General features: G+C 41.9%; 1 protein-coding gene across 1 annotated transcript; it reads left to right on the top strand.

Moving 5' to 3' along the window:
* Positions 1–369: 369 nt before the first annotated feature.
* Positions 370–21,982, top strand: METAP2 (methionyl aminopeptidase 2). The gene is made up of 11 exons (XM_075933615.1): positions 370–621; positions 1,912–2,016; positions 6,607–6,672; positions 7,005–7,107; positions 14,408–14,569; positions 15,368–15,549; positions 15,642–15,736; positions 15,840–15,936; positions 16,490–16,593; positions 18,199–18,314; positions 21,207–21,982. Exons 1-11 carry the CDS (start codon positions 474–476, stop codon positions 21,457–21,459), a joined length of 1,431 nt encoding a protein of 476 aa, XP_075789730.1. The 5' UTR covers positions 370–473; the 3' UTR covers positions 21,460–21,982.
* Positions 21,983–22,040: the final 58 nt, after the last annotated feature.

A 22,040-nucleotide genomic window follows, 5' to 3' on the forward strand; every position in this document is an offset into this window, starting at 1 on the left:
TGAAATATGACTGAAGAAAGACACCACAAGTGAAAAAGGGCAGCGGGACTGGTCAGACAAGGGGCGGGGAAGGGAAAGGTCAAATTGTCTTTAGCTCCCATTTAAAAACATTTCAACCCGCCTCTACCGCCAGGTAGGGGCGGGGGCTAAAATCAGGGCGCCGGAGACGGCCAGGGGAGGGCGCCCCCAGCCACAGCTGGACAGGCGGCCGCGCACAGGACCCTTCTCCCACCCCCCAGCTGTGTCTGGACAGAGGCGTCAGGCGCAGACGCCCCACGCCACTCACAGGCAGCGCGCACGCGCACGCGGCTCTGCCCGGCTCGCTCCGCCTGGAGCGCGCATCTCGTACCCCTCCCTGGCGGCCCGCGCTCCTCCAGCCTTCCCGACATGCCCCGCGCTCACCAGCGAGTGGTGCCGCGCTGGGGGCGTGGGGGAGCGGGGCCTCTCCGCCGTCTCTCTCGGGCCGCGGCAAGATGGCGGGCGCGGAGCAGGCGGAGCCGCACCTGAATGGGGAGCTGCTGGACCCCGAGGAGGCGGAGGGCGGCGCGGCGGGGCTGGGCGCCGAGGAAGGCGCCAAGAAGAAGCGGCGGAAAAAGAAGAAGAGCAAACCCGCGCCGGCGGGTAGGGCCCGGAGCGGGGCCCGGGGACGCTGCACGCGGGGGGGCGGGGGAGCAGCTCCGCGCGGGCGGCGTGTCACGGGGCGGTTGCAGCCGCTTGGGCGGGCGCGTGTGAAGTGGCCGAGGGGGGGAGGGGCGGTCGCTGTGGTGTCCCGAGCAAGTCTCGTCCTGACTTGGCAGCTGGGCCTGTCACTGTGGCCGCCCCTGGGAGGGGGAATCTGTCAGCCGTGGGCTCCGATGAGACGGACACTGTAATTGGCTGGTATCTTTGTGGCGTTGCTATTGTCCAACCTCCCCCCCCCCCCCCCCCCCCGGCCTCCCGTGGCTTCCCTTTGAGGCAGGTGATGTGAGGTCCCGAGGATCACTGACGGGAAGGGCACCGAGGGACTGTTCTTGCTCATGCGTTTGTGAGTGAGAAAAATCCGTTGGTTTCAGCTCCCAGTCTGTTTCAGGGACAGTTGGTGGGGAGATTGGGGCTGCTGCTTTGTAGCCACAATATCCACTTCTCTGGCCAGAGATAAAAGAGGATCATTTTGTTGCCTTAAACGTTTATCCCACAGAAGGGAACCTATTCCTGCTAACCTCCCAAATATGGTAGATAGGAGATCTAAGTTTGTGCAGATAGTGTAAGGAATCAATTTAATTAGGGATGTCAGTGTGTATTTGAGTACACAATTAACCAATAAGTCTGGGCTTATCAGTTAATCTTGTCAACTACACATGCTTCCCTACCCCACTGCTGCCTCTCCATCACAGTAGATCTGCCTGCCGTCTCCACCACTCACTGCTGCCTCTGATAGAGAGGCTGCAGAGCGGAGGTTGAGGGGGGCAGTCTGCAGCCATCTTTCAAGCGGGCTTCTTGCATTTGCTGGCTCTGCGGACTCGTCTGCCCCCCATTGCTGCCTCTTACTTAGGCAGCTGGAGTGGGCAGGCAAGAGCTGGTGCTAGGGGGAACTGCCTTAAAAGTTGGTTCCTTCCAGCATGAGCTCCAAGGTGGTGCTGCCCCCCTGCATGCTGCTGCCTCTCTGAGGTAAAAGCATGAGGGGGGGGGGGCAGGGGAAGCTGCCATAAAGCATCCTCTGTTTGTGACAGCCCCTGTCCACACGGGGGCTAAACTTCCCACAGACAGAGGCTGTATCTAACAGTTGTTTTGACATGTTTAGTTCTTTAGAAAAGGTGAGAAATCTGATATCCTCATGAAGCTTGTAAAAATATTTAGATAATTATTTTAGGTTTTTATATCAAATTTAAGTGCTATTTTATTTTTTTAAACAATACCTTATTTTGCAAACAGGACAACAAGAAACAGAAAGAGACTTAGAGGGTGCTCTTGATGATATAGCAAAACAGTTGGATAAACAAACACTGGAGGAGAAGGAAAAAGATGAGGATGAAGAAGGCAAGTGTAACAATGTTTTTCTAATGTTTAAAATGAAAGTTATTAAGTGCTCGAAATTGAGGAGCACTTTCTACAGTTTTCTAGTTTTTCCACTTAAATTTTTTTCATGCAAGATGCCACTGTATTTGCAGCGTATTTTCTTCATGTTCAACCATTTGCTAACTGAGGGTTATAAGTTTCATTCATTATCAAGCAGCATTATGTGACTTGAGCAAGAAGTTAAATTTCAGACAGACACATTGTACAGCTGATCACAAAAGTTGTAGTTGTTTTTTACCCTCATGGATTTATGCCACAAAGGAGCTCTCTTAGTACATGGAAATACTGGAAGAAGAGACTAAGGGGAATGCTGTAATAAATAATAATACACAATTATACTATTACACTTTTAATAATACACTATAATAAATAATAATACACTATTATAAAATGTTTCTAGTCACTGAAGAAAATTCTGCCTGTAATGCTAGTTCTTTCACTGAAACCCAACTAAACAAATATGAAACATTGCAATACAAACAAAAACCTGAAGTATATTGCTGCCAATATGGTTTCAAAACAATAGTTTGTGTATCATTTTTAGTTTCTAATCTGAATTTAAACACATTTTGTTATACATGTTGCATGATTGAAAACCAAACATACACTGACCTGCTCTGTAAATTAATATTTCTCCATAATAAAACCATGTATTTAGCACAGTGGTGGACAACCTATAGCCTGTGGGCTCACTGTGTGGCCTGGGAAACATTTTGTTTACTGCGACGAGGAGTCCTGTGGCACCTTATAGACTAACTGAAGTGTAGGAGCATAAGCTTTCGTGGGCAAAGACCCACTTCGTCAGATGCATGTAGCCTCTGTAGCATTTTGTTTACTGTTGCTCATGCAGGGTTGCCATATTCTGCTGGTTTTCGTTTATGTAGTTTTGTTTCATTCTGGTGTTGTTAAAGTGACACTTGTAATGTAAGGGCACGTGAAGTGAGGTATGTGCCGATTGCACTCAATGTTGACTGACTGTGCCATACGCTGCATCTGCAACCAGTCAAAGCACTGCTGCAGTTCAGTTGGTATACCCTACAAATTCTAGAAACACAAGTGCTGTTAGCAAAACTCCCCTATCTTGGGAGAATCTCTTGGTAATAACAATCTTGTGATCCATTGAAATGAAGAAGGGCCATTCATGCAGCCTGCTTACAAGCCTAGGTTGCCTATCACTGATTTAGCACCTGTCTGCTGAGTTAACATTTAATAAAGTGATCATCTTTAAATTAATCTCTTGGCAAACCACCTCTGGAGCTTTAGATTTCACACATATTAAATTAGATGTTAGTATCCGAAAGTATTTCAGTAGAAAAAAGAAAAAAAACATAGGTGCCTATATCACTAGATAATAACCATTGATTCTGAATGTGTGTACAGCATCCAAATCCATTTTAATTGCTGCCCATAATACTGTGTTCTGATAAACTGGATTTCTGATGGCTTACTGCAGGGGATGGGGCAAAAGGATATTAATCTTAATGTAATACATACATTTCTACTATGATTGCTGTGGAGTCAGAACTCAGTGAGACTAATACGCTATATGTAAACTACCATTCTCTTGTGGAAGAGCAAATGCAAATGGAGTGCTAATTTGCATATGTCACGCTCTCATTTGCATTTCCTCTTCCTTTCTCTTATGTGCAAGAGGTTTTTGCGCAAAAAAGCGCTGTGTAGTCAGCACCTTTTTGCACAAAACCCCCCTTTTGTGCAAGAGCCGTTCTTCCTCACTTTTTTACAGTGTAAAAAATTGTTTTAAATTTAAAGTTGTTTTCTCACTGAAATAATGCTTTCTCTCATATCTATACAATTCATTCATAATATACACAAGTTAAATATCAGAATTTTTAATGTTTTGTTTGCCTTTGGTATTTTTTGCCTGGCCCATTCTCTTCATGCCACTTGAAATCTGTATAATTGTGGGAAATGGCATACAGGCTGCCCCTGAAATCTGCTCCTGTGGTTTGCTTTTTAAAAAACAGTACTTCGGCCATCTCCCCAACTGGGAAACACTAACGATTGCACTGAAAGAAAGTTCATTGTGGTTCTGCTACATTTTGGAATTGGGCTGGCAGTATAGTTCATCTCAAATAATGAAAAGTATGGTTATTTTGTTCCTAAGTAAAGAGCTGCATTTCAAATATGGTCATGGCATATAAGGGCTTGTTTCAATTCCTTGTTAATGTTTAGGGTGCTTGTGAAATATTTCTCTTTGTTACCAGGTAAGCAACCTGGAACGGAAAAGAGAATTAGGGTACGCCTACATAGCCCTCTAGTTCGAACTAGGGAGGCTAATGGGGACGATTGAAATTGCAAATGAAGCGCAGGATTTAAATATCCTGTGCTTCATTAGAATGTTCCCAGCCGGTTGTCATTTTGGAAACTGACTAGTCTGGAATGAGGTTTAACTGTTAATTGGAACTGAGGGGTTTATCTTGGAATCGCGCTTCTCTGCCATGTGTAGATGTGGGCAGTTATTCCGGGCTAGTCAGTTTCCAAAATGGCGACTGGCTGGGAACATGCTAATGAAGTGCGGGATATTTAAATCCCGCGCTTCATTTGCAATTTCAGTCGCTTTCATTAGCCTCCCTAGTTCAAATTAGGGGGCTAGTGTAAACATACCCTTAGTGATTTTCAAAGACATGGCAGCATAAGCCTAGTTAGTTTGGCTTGCTACTTGGCAGATTCTCTTTCGAGTGGCATATAATAAGATCAAGGCAAATTAACAACAGCTACCGATGTCTTGAATTTTGCCAGCGTCTGCAGTGGTTAGCATAGAGACCTGGAAGATACCCTCACTCTGTGAATTAGTGAACTGTACGCCAAGACTTCTACTTTTTCTGGTTCAGCGTTAATAGATTAAGCACAGGCCAAGGTCAAGATCCGTGTGGCACAGTTGTGCTTGAAAGAAACGAATACAGGCTATTAGGAGAGAGTGACTGCCTTAATGCTAAATACATTTTTGATTGAGAGCTTGGCAGGACAGATTAAAAAGTCAGATTAAAAAGTAGAAACAAGACGTTTATATCTACAAGGTATCCATAAAGATTGTAAAATGAGATACTTACGTCTGAAAGTGGACTTTCTTTTATGGACTAGGTTTTAATTAAGTACTAAAATTTGCACCCACTGCAGGACCGTAGCAGTTTAAAAATCACCAATCTACTTAACTCAGATGACATTGACCATCATAAGTCATTTGAATGGCATTGAGATCTAGTGACTCCAATTTTTTGTAACTAATCACCTGCCATTTTTATGAGTGAGCAAATACACAGCTCTGAGTAAATATATAAAAAATAGGAACACTTTATATTAGAAGACATTGAGAACTTCTGGAATCAATGTTTATAACTAAAACAGGAGGGTTAGCGTAGGTAGTGTTTTGGATATAGATGGTTTAGACAGATATTAGATGTGCAGAGTAATCAGCGCATCAGCTAAACAGTTGAACAATGTTATATAATCCTTGCACATATGGAGTAAGTAAACTTTATTAGATGTAGCCACATCTTCTTAAGCAAATATTATTGGACAGAGTCAAACTGCTATAATCACAAGCAGGCTGCTTTTTTGCTGTGTTGATGCCATATGCTCCTCTCTCTTCAAGCTTTGAAAAGTTGTAGGATGGAGTCCCATAAATACGGGTCTCATTCCCGTGATACCTATCCTTTATATCGTATGCGCTGCTTATGTGGTGCGCGCCACGTTGACCTTCATGAGTGCTGTCATCTGTTTGTCTTTTCCTTTTTTCTTTTACTGGTAAAATAAATTAAAAGTTCTCTAAAGTTGTGGTCATTTTTTATTAGCAGTCTTGTTTAATATGATTTTTTTTCTAACCATTACTCCCCAGAGACTTCATGTTAGTTCCACTGAGATTATAGGATTTGGGATGAAAAGTGGTCTATTTCTAACACATTCCTCAAAGGCTTCCTTTTTTTAATTGATTAACTTCAGACATATACAACCAACATAAAGGAACTATTTAGAGGTCTGAAAGCACTGCTGCTGCTAGTGTAAGTTTCTTTCTATATCTGAATCTGGTGATGGGAAAGAATCTGCAACTGTTGGTAACTGCTTCTAGCTGTCTCTCTTGCCTCTTCAGCTTTCTTCAAAATTTGTTGAAACTGTGAATTTGGGGACCTGTAATAAATCTGAACATCAGATTCAATGCAGCTGAGATAGAAGCAGCTTTAGTCCCAGATAGAGTTGTATCTTGTTCAAAACTCAGATTCTTCTATTTCCCCATGGCATAGTTTAAAAGAGCTGTACACGTTTAAGTAAAGTCAGGTGTTAAACTTTCACACATACTGTAGTGTGTATAAAACTTGATTTTTTTTGTTGCTGTGCAGAAGTTGTGAACTCAGATGTCCAATACAGGTAGACTCATAAGCTGAATAAAATTGAGGTATGTGTTTTCCAGATGTTATTTAAAGCATCTTACCTTTGGGTAGTTTCTCAGTAAGGTGCCATGATAACTTTTGTCCTACATTTGATTCTTTGTGTGTTTCGATGTGTATATAATATATAAACATGTTTCTTTTACAGATGGAGAGGGTGAAGGAGATGGGGCAACAGGGAAGAAAAAGAAGAAAAAGAAAAAAAAGAAAGGACGTAGGTACCAATTATAGTAGTAATAAATGGAGTTTTCTTATTCTTAAACTAATCCTAATATATTATGGCTTTCCAATTACAAATATTTGGGGTGGAGGGTGGCGCAAGGTAGATTCTTGGCCCAGATAGCCTGAAAGTTCTCTCTGGTGCCTCTGAATGTATCAGTTTGGCCAGGTTAGGTGACTAGAGGGCTTCATAGCACATGGTGTTCTATGGATATGCTCAAATTCTGGCAGAAGGCTCTTAAATGTGCTTTGCTGTTTTTGCTTTTCTTGCCGTTAATGATAACTTACAATTGCAGTATAAAATTTCTTATAATTTTTACTCAACAGCTAAGGTGCAGACAGATCCACCTTCTATTCCAATATGTGATCTATTTCCCAGTAGCATATTTCCAAAAGGAGAAGAATGTGAATATCCACCAACACAAGATGGGTAAATGTTATGTTTGTTTTTTTAAAGTCTAAAAACCAGCTAAGTTTTGATGTGCAATGAAAGACTTAATTTTCCAGTAGCTTTGCTTGCCTAACCCTTAATGCAGATTGTGAGCAAAGTTGACGGTAATGCCTCTTTACTGGATCATCTAACCAGTTCTTTCACAAGTCATCAGATCAAAAATGTTTTCCCTCACAGCTTTATTGGGCTTGGTTTTTATTTTACTCAAATGTTTATGTAGCTTGCTTTCTTCTGGAATCCCTATATACATTAAAATAACTGCAGTAGCACTTGACTGCATGAACTTCTCTTGATCCTCTTAATAGGATGTTAACTGTGGAGCATAGTAATGACTTAAATGCAAATAAAATCGATTTTTACAGTCTTTCTTGCTATCATCAGACTTTCTTAGGAGTAGACTTTTCTTAAGGTGTAAGATTGATGGAAAGAGTGTCTAGTGTATCAGTGTTTATACTTTGTCAGGCCCATCTCCTCTTTATGAAAACAAAAATGTCTACTCTAGGTAGCAGAAGTAATGCTAGAGACTGAGGTGATCGTCTCACACGTTAACTGAAAGAAAAAGAGATATAATTTGTTGAAGACATTGTTTATAAAATAGTCCTTACATCTCTAGAAGTATCTCTTAAATAGCATGGAAATTTAAAAATCTCACTAATTTTTGTGCTTGCTAATGTTACAAGTATGCCTAAGATTACTGTAACTGAAGGATTTGGGAGAGAAATATTTGTTTTCTTTTATGAAGTGCTGTCAACTGGGAGGCAGGAGCTGGTGCCCGTGCAGAGGCAGCAGTGCAGGGCGGGGGTAGGCAGATGCTGGGAAGAACTGGCTTAAAAGCTCATTAGCTCCTGGGAAGATGCCACCCCCTCCCCCCCTCACGCTGTTGCTTTTGATAGAGAGGCAGCAGGATTGGGGGACAGGCGGGAGCTGGTACACATGAGAAGCTGACTTTTAAGCTGGCTCTCTGTGCATGCTGGCACCCCCAGAGTTGCCTGCCGTCCTCCTTGCCTCCCACGTAGGCTGCCCCAGAGATGGACCTGGCTCCCGCATTAGGAAGGCAGGCTTAAGGTAGACAGGTGGGGTGGGTTCTGGAGTCTCTTAGGGGATAGGGTATTCCCCTGGGGAGCAAGCTGCCCCATGGATGGACCTGGCTCCTGCATTAGGAAGACCGGATAAGGGACCCGCTGAAGGGGGGGCAGGTGGGATCCGGCTCCCCATGAACACCGGTTCCTGTAGAGCCACCTGCCCTACCACCTCCATGCTACTGCCTCTGATAGACAGGCTGCAGGCAGAGGTGTGTGTGTGTGTATGGGGGGGGTCAAGCAGGAGTCAGTACACTGGGGGAGCAGGCTCCTGTGCAGCCACCTGCCCCCCCCACGATGCTGCCTCTCTATCAGAGACATTGGGGAGGATAGGTGAAAGCAGGGGCAGGCAGGACCGGTGTTCTTGCCTGGCCCCCTGCATGTAAAAACCATTACAAAAATTCAGCGGTTACACATTTTTTAAAATATATTTTTTAACATCCCTAGTTCCTTTGCATAGTTTGTTTTCAGCAAGTCTACTCTTGAATTGCATTCCTATTTTTTATTTAGCTATTCTAAAATCCCAAGTGCTGATCTGTCGTTTTTGGTTTAAGTGATTAGCTCTAAGTTAAATCTGCTTTGAAGTGGCTAAAGTACATGTCAGAACATTTTCCATAACAGATAATTATTTTAATTTTATACCTGATGAAGCAAGATTATTTCTTCATCATCATCAGTTGTGCTTCCACTGAAGTCAGTGAGGTTTTTTCCTTTGATTTCCCTAGGAGCAGGAGTATATCCCATATTGTGGCAGTACTGTACAGGCAGTCCCCGGGTTACGTACAAGATAGGGACTGTAGGTTTGTTCTTAAGTTGAATCTGTATGTAAGTCGGAACTGGCGTCCAGATTCAGACACTGCAGAAACTGTGACCGCCAGTTCTGACTTACATACAGAATCAACTTAAGAACCCCAGGCGTCCCCAAGTCAGCTGCTGCTGAAACTGATCAGCAGCTGATTCCAGGAAGCCCGGGGCAGAGCAACTCTGCCTCGGGCTTCCTGTAGTCAGCGCTGGTCAGTTTCAGCAGAAGCTGACTTGGGGACGCCTGGGGCAGAGCAGCTGGGGTGCTACTGGACCAACCCAGCAGCACCCCATCTGCTCTGCCCCAGACGTCCTGAAACTGACCAGCAGCGGCTGAATCAGGACCTGGGGCAGAGCAGCTGGGGTGCTGCCGGGTTGGTCCAGTAGTGCCCACGGGCGCTGCAGGACCAATCGGCAGCGCCCCAGCTGCTCTGCCCCAGAGTCCAAAACAAAAGCCTGGTCTGCTGGGGGGGGGGGAGCACTCTAGCTGCGCCCCCCCCCCCCCCAGCAGACCAGGGACACGGGGAGCAGAGCCGCAGCGGGGTGCCGCGCCTCTGAGGCTTTGCTCTGGCAAAGCCTCTGAGGCGCGGGACCCCCCGCGGCTGCGGCTTCAGTCAGGGTGCCTGTGGTCTGCTGGGGACCGTCCCCAGCAGACCACAGGCACCCGGACTGAAGCCGCAGCCGCGGGGGGTCCCGCGCCTCTGAGGCTTTGCCAGAGCAAAGCCTCAGAGGCGCGGGGAACCGCCGCTGCTGCCGCTCCAGTCTGGATGCCTGTGGTCTGCTGGGGACGGTCCCCAGCAGACCACAGGCACCCGGACTGAAGCCGCAGCCACGGGGGGGTCCCGCGCCTCTGAGGCTTTGCCAGAGCAAAGCCTCAGAGGCGCGGGGAACCGCCGCTGCTGCCGCTTTGACTGAAGCGGCAGCAGCGGCGGTTCCCCGCGCCTCTGAGGCTTTGCTCTGGCAAAGCCTCAGAGGCGCGGGACCCCCCCGCGGCTGCGGCTTCAGTCCGGGTGCCTGTGGTCTGCTGGGGACCGTCCCCAGCAGACCACAGGCACCGGGTCTCATGCGGCAGCAGCGGGGGTTCCCGCACTTCTGAGGCTTTGCTCTGGCAAAGCCTCAGAAGCGCGGGAACCTGCCCGCTGCTGCCGCTTGGGTCCTGGTGCCTGTGGTCTGCTGGGGACGGTCCCCAGCAGACCACAGGCACCGGGTCTCATGCGGCAGCAGCCGGGGTTCCCGCGCTTCTGAGGCTTTGCTCTGGCAAAGCCTCAGAAGCGCAGGAACCTGCCCGCTGCTGCCGCTTGGGTCCCGGTGCCTGTGGTCTGCTGGGGACCGTCCCCAGCAGACCACAGGCACCGGGTCTCATGCGGCAGCAGCAGCGGTTCCCGCGCTTCCGAGGCTTTGCTCTGGCAAAGCCTCAGAATCGCAGGAACCCGCCCGGTGCCCCTGGTCTGCTGGAGACGGTCTCCAGCAGACCAGGGGCACCGGAGCAGCTTACGAACGGGGCGTTCTCGCCCCGACTTCCGGGGCGAGAAAGCTCCGTTCGTAAGTGCGGATCCGACGTAAGTCGGATCCGCGTAAGTCGGGGACTGCCTGTAATATGTTGTTTAAAGAAATACTGTCAACTTGAATGTGTTCTAATTAATTAATAACAATAATTTGTTTAGCTGATGCAGGTCTATTTAAGAGCATATATAGAATTTAAAAAATATTTTTATACGGTACTTTTTGTCCTATTGTTGATCAATGGTGGAGTTTCAGGAAGGTAGGGAGGCAGCAGCTGTGCGCTCCAGGATGCGGCTTGCTTTTCATCCTGTTCCCCAGACTAGATGTGAGAGGCATGCGCTACATGCAAGTACTTTCCCCTCATTCACTGATAGTCTGGGGAACGGGATGAAAAGCAAGCTACATCCCAGAGTGCACGGCTGCTGGCTCTCCCTCCTCTTCCCCCAGCCACACTCTCCCAAAACTGTTCTCATTGATGTGGTTCTCTTTGCATTGTCTTCATGTAAAGAGAACCATAAGTGCCATTGAATAAGTGTGCTGCCTATGTACCTACTTGTTGGCACTTCAATGTATTGTTGCTGTTAACACTCTTGGACAGTTTGGGATGAGGAGTGCATAGGAGTGATGCCCTCATATTACTGCATGCAATGAGATATGCAACTGAATATTAGCAAAATAGTGAAACCGACTGAATGTAGTGCTGCCGAATGCATAAAACAAACTGAAAAAACCCAGAATATTCTCTAATGTAGGTATAGAATTTTCAGATGAAAATATGATTTTTAAAGGAGGCTGTGAATCTTTGATGGTGTGATGGTTGCACTTTTATTCTTAACTCTTGATGTTAGATACTTACTCAATTTACTTTTGGACTGGATTTTCTTAGTGACCCAGAATGTATGTCTTTGTATGTGGAGAGTAACAACTCAATTAACTTGTTTTGATTTATTAAAGGGAGAGAATCTACCAGAAAATTGATTTTTTTGATTGACTTAATGCTGGCTTTGTTTTAAACTTGGCTTCAAATTAGTTCTGTGTGAAGACTTTTGTTTTTACTTTCAAGGCACTTGTATTTGAAATAACTAAGTTGAGTCTTGAAAAGAGCTTTTCCAGTATCCTTAAATACATTATTTTCACCTCATTTCAGGAAAAGATGCCAAAATGCATTTACTCATAGACTTTAAGGTCATTTCTCTGAAATTTCACACACATACACACACATTAATTTCAGTTCAGGCTGGAACAGTGTATATTGGGTTGAGGCTTTATAAAACTAATTTGAAAATTTGTGACTGCAATTTAAGATTCAAATAAACGAATTAAATTTTATAAATATGTTTCTATAAATATCACTGCTCATAAGGTATCTTAATTTTATAAAATTGTTATAAATAAAATAGGGATATTAAAATTAGATTAATTAGCTAATTGAATAGTAGATGGAATTTCCATTGATTATTTGATTAGTTGATAAGGGTAATTCCGCTTTGAAATGTAGCAGGAGCCTGCCCAGCTGTTGCTGCATTTCAAAGGCGGAAATGCTGCGTGGCATTCTGCCTTTGAAATGTACAAGAGCCCCAGTGGGGGGCTTTTCAAAGGGGTACATTTCAAAGGTGGCTGCTCCCTCCCACGGAGCTGGTGGGAACCGGCTTTTAAGCCGCTCCCCCCAGCACTCTTCCCCACACTCCATGCTGCCTCTTTCTGATAGAGGCAGCAAGGGGGGAAAGTGACTAGTCGACTAGTGTGTCGACTATCTGATAAGCTTTTACTTATCGGAGAGTCGATTAGTCGCTTACATCCCTAAAATAAAAACCAAAATACTGAAAATGAAAGCCCTGATTCTGAAAAAACATACAAGCAGATATGTGACTTTACTCTCATGAATAATCCAGTTACTTCAATGAGACTGTGCTTAAAGTTAGGTGTGCGAAAAAATGTTTGTAGAATTTAGGAACTAAAATTGTATTTTTACTACTATTGTCTTAGTATCTGAGGCTTCATCACTTCAAACCAAAATTGCATCATTGTTAACAATGAAAGGCTAATCAGTACATTAACAAAGATTACTAAGAGTTGTAAGGCAGGTGTCTGCTGGTGTTCATGTGAGAGAGAGTTCTCAGCTGTGCCTAAAGTACTTAGGAGCACAAATCCCATTGACTTCAAAGTTAAGCTTCAAACTTTTATGGGGAAATAGAGCCTGGCAGAAGCATTGGAACATTCCTGATTTGCAAAAGATTCAATACATCAGAAGATGGTGGTGTTTGCTAGGTTGTTTGCTTTATCAATTTTGTGTTTGCAGTGTTCTTATAGTAATTATGGTAATGAGGTTCCAGGCTTGTTTTTTCAACACAGATGACCCTTTTAAATAGAAGAAAAACTGTTACATCCAAACATGTTGAGAGCGTTTACATTTACTTTGTTCCCATTTTACAAGTCTTAAATTGCTGAAGGACTGGTAGCAAAAATAAGTAGATTTTTAATTGAAAAACCTAATAATTTAAATTAACGGCTTAAACATGTAACGTCTTAAAAAATATGTATCTGCCCTGTTTGATTGCATGGGCATTCTTGTAAGGAAGAATTTCATAGCTAACTAAATATTCAGACCATTTACATGGCCTTTACAGTGTTTCAGATTTGGAGCACTTCTCACTATGCTTTGTTGGCAACATTAACTGTATCTTGACCTGTCACTTGCACATTGTATAACAGATTTATATGGCTTAATACGTATTGTTTGTATTATAGTAGAGTCTAGAAGTCACTTTCCCAGAGAGCTTGTAGTCTAAGGCCATGGTGTCCAACTAATACTGAAGCAATAGCCATTATAGTGACTACTGCTATAGTGAACTAGACACGCTCAATTGACCAAATAGCCATATTGTTCAAGCCATCTAGACACACTCAACCGGTTTGAGCTGCTTACACATCGCATGTTTTCCTTTTTTAGCAAGAGAACAAATTTCTTCAAAATATTCCCAGAAAGGGGGTCTCTTATGTCCAGAAACCATGACAGTTTTTCTGTGGCAGAAGTGTGGGGGAATATAGGATGTTGTGTGTGTGCTGAATAATGTCTTCCATTTTCTTTCCAGTCCACTCCATTGTGTCTTTCTACGCTCATGCTGCCTCTGTCATTTTTTAATATTGTTGCTTTGACTTTAAAACAATCCACCACCACATAAGCACAGAACAAAAACAATCCTATCCAGCTTGTGTCTTTCTTTGCACATGTTACTTGTTAGTCTGCTAAGAAACCAAAATTGAAAGTCCTAAAATATCAAGAAGCAAGAGCTGGTAGTTAGACTGGACAGACTAGAAACATTAATTCATTGTTATGAGACTGTAGGTGTAGAATATTTGTGATGTGATTTAATTGTAACTATTATTTTTAAATGAGAAACGTAGTATTTTTTTTAAATCCAATTTAAATAAAGAAGCAAGTGAAGATATCACGGTTGATCATGAAGTATAAAGCCCTAAATGGCTTCGGACCTGTCAGTCTGAAAGATGATGCAAAAACCTTTTCTTCCATGGTTTTTTTTTTTTTTTTTGGGGGGGGGAATAACATGAACTTCTGGGCGATAAATGGGATTTGATTTATTGTGTCTGGCTGAGTTAATTCATTATTTGTATATGATTATTTTTCGCTGCTGGATGATTATTTAGGATTGTTACTCTAAATTAATTGTTAGGTATTTAGAGTTGTGTTTTTTTTATGGGTCTCCTGTAGTTTTTAAAACAAAAAATACATATCTTTTATATATACCCCAAAGGGTCACTGAGGATTAATTAGTGACTGTGTAAGAACTGTGCAAAAGAGTTTTAATAAATGCTGTATGAAGGACTGGTGGTAGTGGTTTCAATTTTAACATTTGTACATCATGTTTACTTTAAAGGCGAACTGCTGTTTGGAGAACTACAAGTGAAGAAAAGAAAGCATTAGATCAAGCTAGTGAAGAGATTTGGAATGATTTCCGGGAGGCTGCTGAGGCACACAGACAAGTGAGGAAATATGTTATGAGCTGGATCAAACCTGGAATGACAATGATAGAAATTTGGTAAGGATAAAGACATTGCCTTGGAAGACACTATTAAAATAACTACTTTTGGTGGTGGTGGTGGTTCAAAATATCAGACTCTTAATTGACTGTATTTTGAAAGCTGTTAGTTCAAGGTACTTTTTGATTTTTTTCCCCCTCAATATCCCCATTTATTCCTTTCACTAGAAGATTTACCATGCATTGGTTGGGTCCTTAACTGAAATGATTTTTGTTTTTCTTTATTCAAATCATTGCTCTGGGATGAGCTTAGGAATAAAGGGTTCAGTATGCAGGCTGCCCTTGGGAGAGAGGACAATCCCAGCGCTCTGTCACCTCAGCAGTTTGGAGCCAGTTGTAAAGCGCCTGTCCATGGGTGCTGCAGCTGGCAGGGGGAGGGGTACGTCACCTGACTGGAGGACAGACAAACCCACAAACAAACTCGCTCAAATATATAGTAGATAGCTGTCCCTTTCTCTGCCCCTGCTACTCCTTGAGGTTATAGCTGTCCTGGTGTCCATCTTTGGCCTCTTGCTGCCCCCCTGTGGTCATTATACAGTATAACTGTCTCTGCTAGCAGACCCCTCCCTTTCCATTTTCTGAGACAGTCGCATTCTAGGGACATCCTATTGTCTTGGCAGAGTCAAACCCTGACCTTGATTTAAGTTATGGTAAGAGGAAGCTGTTACAATTAAGACTGAAATTCAACATTTAGGCTAATGATTTTCTTTGATATATTCTCACATTTGTAAACAAGTGCTTTAAAAACTTTTTTAGTACATTGTGATTTTTAATGGAAGTTATCTTTCTTTTTCCTAGTGAAAAACTCGAAGACTGCTCACGCAAATTGATAAAAGAAAATGGTTTAAATGCAGGTCTTGCATTTCCCACTGGGTGTTCTCTGAATAATTGTGCAGCCCACTACACTCCCAATGCTGGAGATCCTACAGTGTTGCAGTATGATGATATTTGCAAAATAGACTTTGGAACACATATTAGCGGTGAATTTTTCCTTATGATTTATAAAATTTATATTATTGGATTATTTTGTTGGATGCAAACATCGTACCAACCTAATTTCTTCTGATTTCAGGTCGTATTATTGACTGTGCTTTTACTGTTACATTCAATCCAAAATATGATAGACTGTTACAGGCAGTAAAGGATGCCACTAATACAGGAATAAAGGTACACTAATTATGAAAATTAATTTTACTGGGTTCTGAAATTTAAATAAAAGCTACATTCATAATAGATTTAATTTTTTTCTCTGTTTAACTCTTCTATTCAGTGTGCTGGAATAGATGTTCGTCTCTGTGATGTTGGTGAAGCCATTCAAGAAGTAATGGAGTCATATGAGGTTGAAATTGACGGCAAAACATATCAAGGCAAGTTCTCTCTTTTAGAGTATGTAGAAATAGCTATGTTGGGAGTGTAATTGAACAAATCTAACTTTATTCCTTGCTGTTGAAGTGATGTTTGTTTGATATGGTGTAAGCGTGCAGTGCAAGTAACTTGCATTATACATACACATATGATCACTTTCCGCAACTGTAACCTATGGGAACTTTGCCCTAAATGAATGAGAACTTCTCTATTCTTTTCAAACTTTAAACTCAACAACTCAACAAACACATTCAAAAGCACCACATCTGGCATTTACTTTACTGAGGTGAAAAATGAGAATAGCCTTTCATTACTAGTAGGCAAAATACATAGGAATAAAGAAAGTAATTACTCCATATTTATAAGTTAAGATCTTGCCTGCCTGAATTTTTTTATAAGAAAACATTGATTTTCTGTTGTTTCCTCTACAGTAAGTGTAGATCTTTGAATTGTTTCCAGTGCTATAGGTGTAGGGTAATATAATCATTGGTATCGAAGGATTAAACATTAGTGATTTTCCTAATTATTGATATTTTGCTTTGTTTTCTGTAATAGTGAAACCAATTCGCAATTTGAATGGACATTCAATTGGGCCATATAGGATACATGCTGGAAAAACTGTGCCCATTGTGAAAGGAGGAGAAGCAACAAGAATGGAGGTAAACCGAGGGTTCTTAAATACTTAACTTTTTCATTTAATGTTTTCTAAATATGTCACCATAAGGCAAATTATTTCCTGCATTATAGTATTTGTGACTACATTGAAGATAATGGTAGGAAATTGACCTTGCTATACATAGTGCTATTTCTATGAAATAATAAACATTATTTTGGGGCTTAGTATTTCATCTTCATGGCTCATGGACTGTTTTCCTCTACTATTTCAGCTACCAGTTATTTTCCTGAAATTAAAGTGCTGGGGCTTGTACTAAAACATATTTATGTTAGTTAAAATTTTGAATAATACTGTTCAAATATTGATGTTTTCAGGAAGAGAACAAGAGCCAGGAATTCTTAAGTTTGAGGATGAACTTAAAAAAAAAAGTGGAAGTTTGGATTTCGGAAGTTCATTCAGAGGGGTGAATCACATATAGATTGTCCAGTTTGTAGTGGAATCATGATTCTGGGGTGTAAAGTTATTTTTGGAGTGTATGTAGAGGATAAGAGAGACAACACTTGGTCCCTTCTAATACACATTTCAACAACTAAGAAGAGTTACTGTATGCATTAGTGGTCACTGAGTTGAGCTTAATAAAACCCTATTTGTTGTGAGGATGAAGATTTGTATTCCATATCAGAATTTCAGAAGATGCCATTGCACTGGGTTGTGACTATGCAAAAATAGCTCCTTTATGTTAAATAAGTTGAGTGTTAATATTATGTCTGCTGAGGTTGGAAACCATAACTGTTAACAAGTTTTGTTCTTATTGGCCATTTAACTGTATGTATTTATTAAATGAATCCTTTCAGTGAATTTTTCATGGGAATTATTTTTGTAGGATCATAGCTGTTCATGATGCTTTACAAACAGAGCTAGACGTGTTTCTTTATAAATCCTGCAGTCTAATTTTGACGGATATAAACCAATTAGACATGTTTGTAATCTGTGAACAAAGATAAGTTGTCAGCTAGGTTTAATAAATGAAAGCTGGGTTTTAAGCATTTTTAAGGAGAAAAAGAAAGCTATTACAAGCACAGAAGCAATAGGTGCCAAGTGCATTCAGTTGCAGTTTTGATTTGCACTGAATTTTAAATAGAATAACAGGATCAGAAAGCAGGGGCTTGTTTAAAAGATTGGTAATGGGATAAGAAGCCTTTAATTTTATTTCTTGGTTCATGCTTCTCATTCAGTCATGATCAGTATGTAATCAAGTAACTTACTATCACTTGACAGATGTTGAGTGGCCTGTGAGAAATGACTTAGGTCAGTCATGACATGTTCTCATTGCAATTGTTATCCATAGTGACTTTTGTTAATAGTGTAAGAGGCCAAGAATTTATCATCTTACCCCTACAGATGACTCCTGCAGAAAAGGAGTAAGGAATATTTCCATGACCAGCATAACGTCAGTGTTATTGAAACCTAGTTTACTTGAAATATTTCAGTTTTGAGGGTGCTGTGTAAGATACACCGGCATGATTTTCATTTTCTGCTATACTTAAACTGTTAATTATATACAAGAAATTTTAACATTTGACTACTGATCTACTTTTCATGTTCTTGCATAGTATTTACTTGTCTTTTTTTTTTTCTTTTCTTTTAGGAAGGTGAAATATATGCTATAGAAACCTTTGGTAGCACAGGAAAGGGTGTTGTTCATGATGACATGGAATGTTCTCATTATATGAAAAATTTTGATGTTGGGCACGTGCCAATAAGGTTAGATCTGGTTTTGAAGCTATTGTTACCGCACTAGAGGAAATTGTAACTTTTTTCATTTTTGCTGTACTCCAGCCTTGCCTCTTAATTCATATTGGGTCTTTCAGGGGACATGAAAAGACTAATATACATGATGCTCTTATGTGAACTGTACTGTAATATGCATGTGTGTGTATACAAGACTGTTTGCACACACAGGTTGACACAGTTCTAACTTCAGAGCTTGAAAATAGCCAAAAAAAAATCAGATAAGGTGATGCTGTCTAAATGTTGTCTATTTTCTCATTATGTATGTTATAATAGGAATATATTTATAACTTCATAACGTCCCCTTCTCTTCTCAGGATGCTTTTCTTGTTTCCTTCGTTGAACTTCTGACACTTATGGTTCAGTAGCACAAACAAATGTCTTTTTTGAAGCAGACCTATTTAAACTGTTAGTATCGTCTGCTGAGGATGATGGAATGCTTGCATATTTAAAAATTAACTCCTCAGAACAGTGCATTGATGTAAAATGAAGTGCCCCACTAATTTAGTCTAAATTTAAGATTTCACTGGTATTGCATTACATTACAAATAAGTATTTTTGAAACATAGAGTAAGATACATAGCAAGTAACAGTGTGGTGCACTAGCTTACACAACACTGTTTCCTGTTGTGTTAGAAATAAGGGCATGTGTGTATGTAAAATGTACAGGGCTCGACAAAGTATTGAATCTACTTGCCCGTGGCGAGTAGATTTCAGCCGGGCGCCCCGTTCATTTGCGGTGCGTGCATGCGCAATGCGGGTCTTGTGCATGCACAGTGTGGGGCTGGCAAGCGGCTTTCACTGCCGTTCGTTAAGTCCTGAAAATGCATTAGATGCTTTTTTGTATTAATTAAGGTGCAAAAGGAAGCACTCAGTACTGTAAACACTTACATTTTGGAGTTGTACACTTTTCAGCTGTCCTAAAAAAACAGATTGTATTTGGTACATTTGTTACCGAAGTTACAAATTATTTAACTTTCACTTGTAAAAGTGATATTTATCAATGTGAAAGCTTAATCTCAAATTAGTTTAGAAACTTCAGGATGATAGATTTAGAATACGCAGTGTTTACAGAGTGAATAGTTCTGTTGCCAGTTGAATGACTGTCCCTTTCTTGGGGGGAAAAAACCCAACTTTATGTTTAATTTGATTGGTATTTAAATGAGCCTAACTATGTTTTGAGTTATCCTCCTCATCTTACTCTGGCTTTGTCTATACTTGCAGCATTAAAGCACTGCTCTGCTTTTAGTGTAACAATGTAGTTGCAGTGTATGCTTTAGTAAAACACCTCCATGAGGGGCATAGCTCCCAGCACTGAGAGTCTGTCTAGCTTAGTGTTTCTCAGCCTTTTTTTTTTTTTTAATAAAGTACCTGCTTCTAAAAAAAAAAAAATTCTAAGTACCCCCAGTACCTACAGTTTTCAGACAAACTACAGGCAGTCCCCGAGTTATGTGGATCTGACTTATGTCGGATCCGTACTTACGAACGGGGCTTTTCTCGCCCCGGAGGACGTGGGCGGCGGGACCGCCCAGACGTGCTGCGGTCCCGCCGCCCGCGTCCTCCGGGGTGAGAAAAGCGTCTCTGCGTCTCCCTGGTCTGCTGGGGGGTGGGGGGGGCGGCGCAGCTAGTGCGTGCCCCTCCCCAGCAGACCAGGCTTTTCTCGCGGACGCCTGTGGTAGAGCAGGTGGGGCGCTGCCGGGTTGGTCCCGCAGTGCCGCTCCTCGGTGCTACTGGACCAACCCGGCATCACCTCAGCTGCTCTGCCCCAGGCGTCTCCAAGTCAGCCGCTGCTTCCTGTAGTCAGCCGCTGGTCAGTTTCAGCAGCGGCTGAATCGGGACGCCAGTTCCGACTTACGTACAAATTCAACTTAAGAACAAATCTACAGTCCCTATCTTGTACGTAACCCGGGGACTGCCTGTATTTTTTTTCTATCATTGCAGTACATTTGTTTAAACAACTTAATCATAGCCAGGCAGGCAATGAAAATGTTGGGTGTAAAAAGTACACAAGTAATAAAGCGCTGTAAAACTTAAAACAAAAATTCACTTGTTGATGTACCCTCCCCCCCCCCCTTCCAGACTTCTCTTGAGTACCCCTACGGTTATTACACTGAAAGTTGCTGCACTTGGGTGATTTTTCACTCTCCTGAGCCAGAAAGTTTCAGCACAGTAACTTACCAGTATAGACAGAATTGAGAGGAGGTTGGTGGTAGGATTGGGGATGTGAAAGTGTAACCATGTATATGGTTTACCAATGAGCTTTAGCTCATCGGTTAACATTCTCAGTTACAGCCCCTGTCCCCCGACCCCCGCGTAGAGTAGGTATGCGCCAATAGCCAGCTTAAAAGCCAGCTCCCTGCGCACACTGGCTCCCGGGGAGCTGACTGCCGCTCTGCATCTAACCTCTGAAAATGTCATGGCTACACGGTTACTTAAACCTTCATATCCCTACTAGGGATGTTAAAATGGGTTTAACTGGTAAGCCTCATCCCTAATGGGTGAGATTTATTGGTTAAGGTTAACCCATGGGGCTGGAGCAACTCCCCACCTGCTGCATGCCAATTACTTGGGATTTTACATCCCTAGTTGGTAGAGATGAGTTCACATCTTTTCTCCTTTGTTTTGCTGGGTTAATAGGACAGCAGCATTTTTTGGTTTTTTTGACAGCTGTATTTTTGCAATGGAAAAATAAAGATTTAACTTTATTCCTTGAACAGAACCTTGGATGATGTGAAAAGACATCAGAATCACAGTAATTTTGTAACACTTGCACATTTAACGTGGCTTTTATTTCTGCATTAAATGCTTTCTTGATGGTACCTTTTTTTTTTCCTTGCAGTTAATTCAGTGCATTCTTTCTTCTAGGCTTCCAAGAGCAAAACATTTACTCAATGTTATTAATGAAAACTTTGGCACTCTCGCCTTCTGCCGCAGATGGCTAGATCGTTTGGGAGAAAGTAAATATCTAATGGCTCTGAAGAACCTGTGTGACTTGGGTATAGTGGATCCTTATCCTCCTTTATGCGACATTAAAGGCTCATATACTGCACAGTTTGAGCATACCATATTATTGCGCCCAACGTGCAAAGAAGTTGTCAGCAGAGGAGATGACTACTGAACTCAGTATCACCTCAACACCTTTATACTCTAGGCTTTGTTGGAACATGTTATACGAATTAATTTGCAACATGTTGTCTGTTTTAACAGTGGACCGCTGTAATACTTTTCATATTCGGAAAGGAAGGAAATTAATCAAAGGCAAGTCTTCTAATGTAACTAACCAAGGAAAAAGCTTTCATGCCTCTAGAAAGGTTATGTATATTTTTTCTGTTCAGGGAAATATGTGCTATGAAGCTCAATTTTTAGTTTGGAATGAGTTATATGTTTTGTTTTGAACATTTATGGTAAGAAATGCTTTTCAGATATTTATATTACCATATTCCTACTTGAATGCTTTGAATGATTACATCTGACTTCTGCGCCTAAGCCCTGTATGGTATTGCCTTTCAAATTTCCTGGATTCCATTTTGTAAAAAATAGACAAATTTTCAGATCTTAAACATATACTTTTTAAAAGTCTGGTTATGACTCTGGGCAGCAGTCTGCTGGGGAACTGCTCTATTAAATAATAATAAAAACTATCCAGTTGCCATTTATTGTCTTGAAACTAGACCTGTTTTACCACTTACATGAAACGTG

This window comes from Pelodiscus sinensis, chromosome 1 (assembly GCF_049634645.1).
Source record: "Pelodiscus sinensis isolate JC-2024 chromosome 1, ASM4963464v1, whole genome shotgun sequence".
In the NCBI taxonomy this organism is placed as follows: domain Eukaryota; kingdom Metazoa; phylum Chordata; order Testudines; family Trionychidae; genus Pelodiscus; species Pelodiscus sinensis.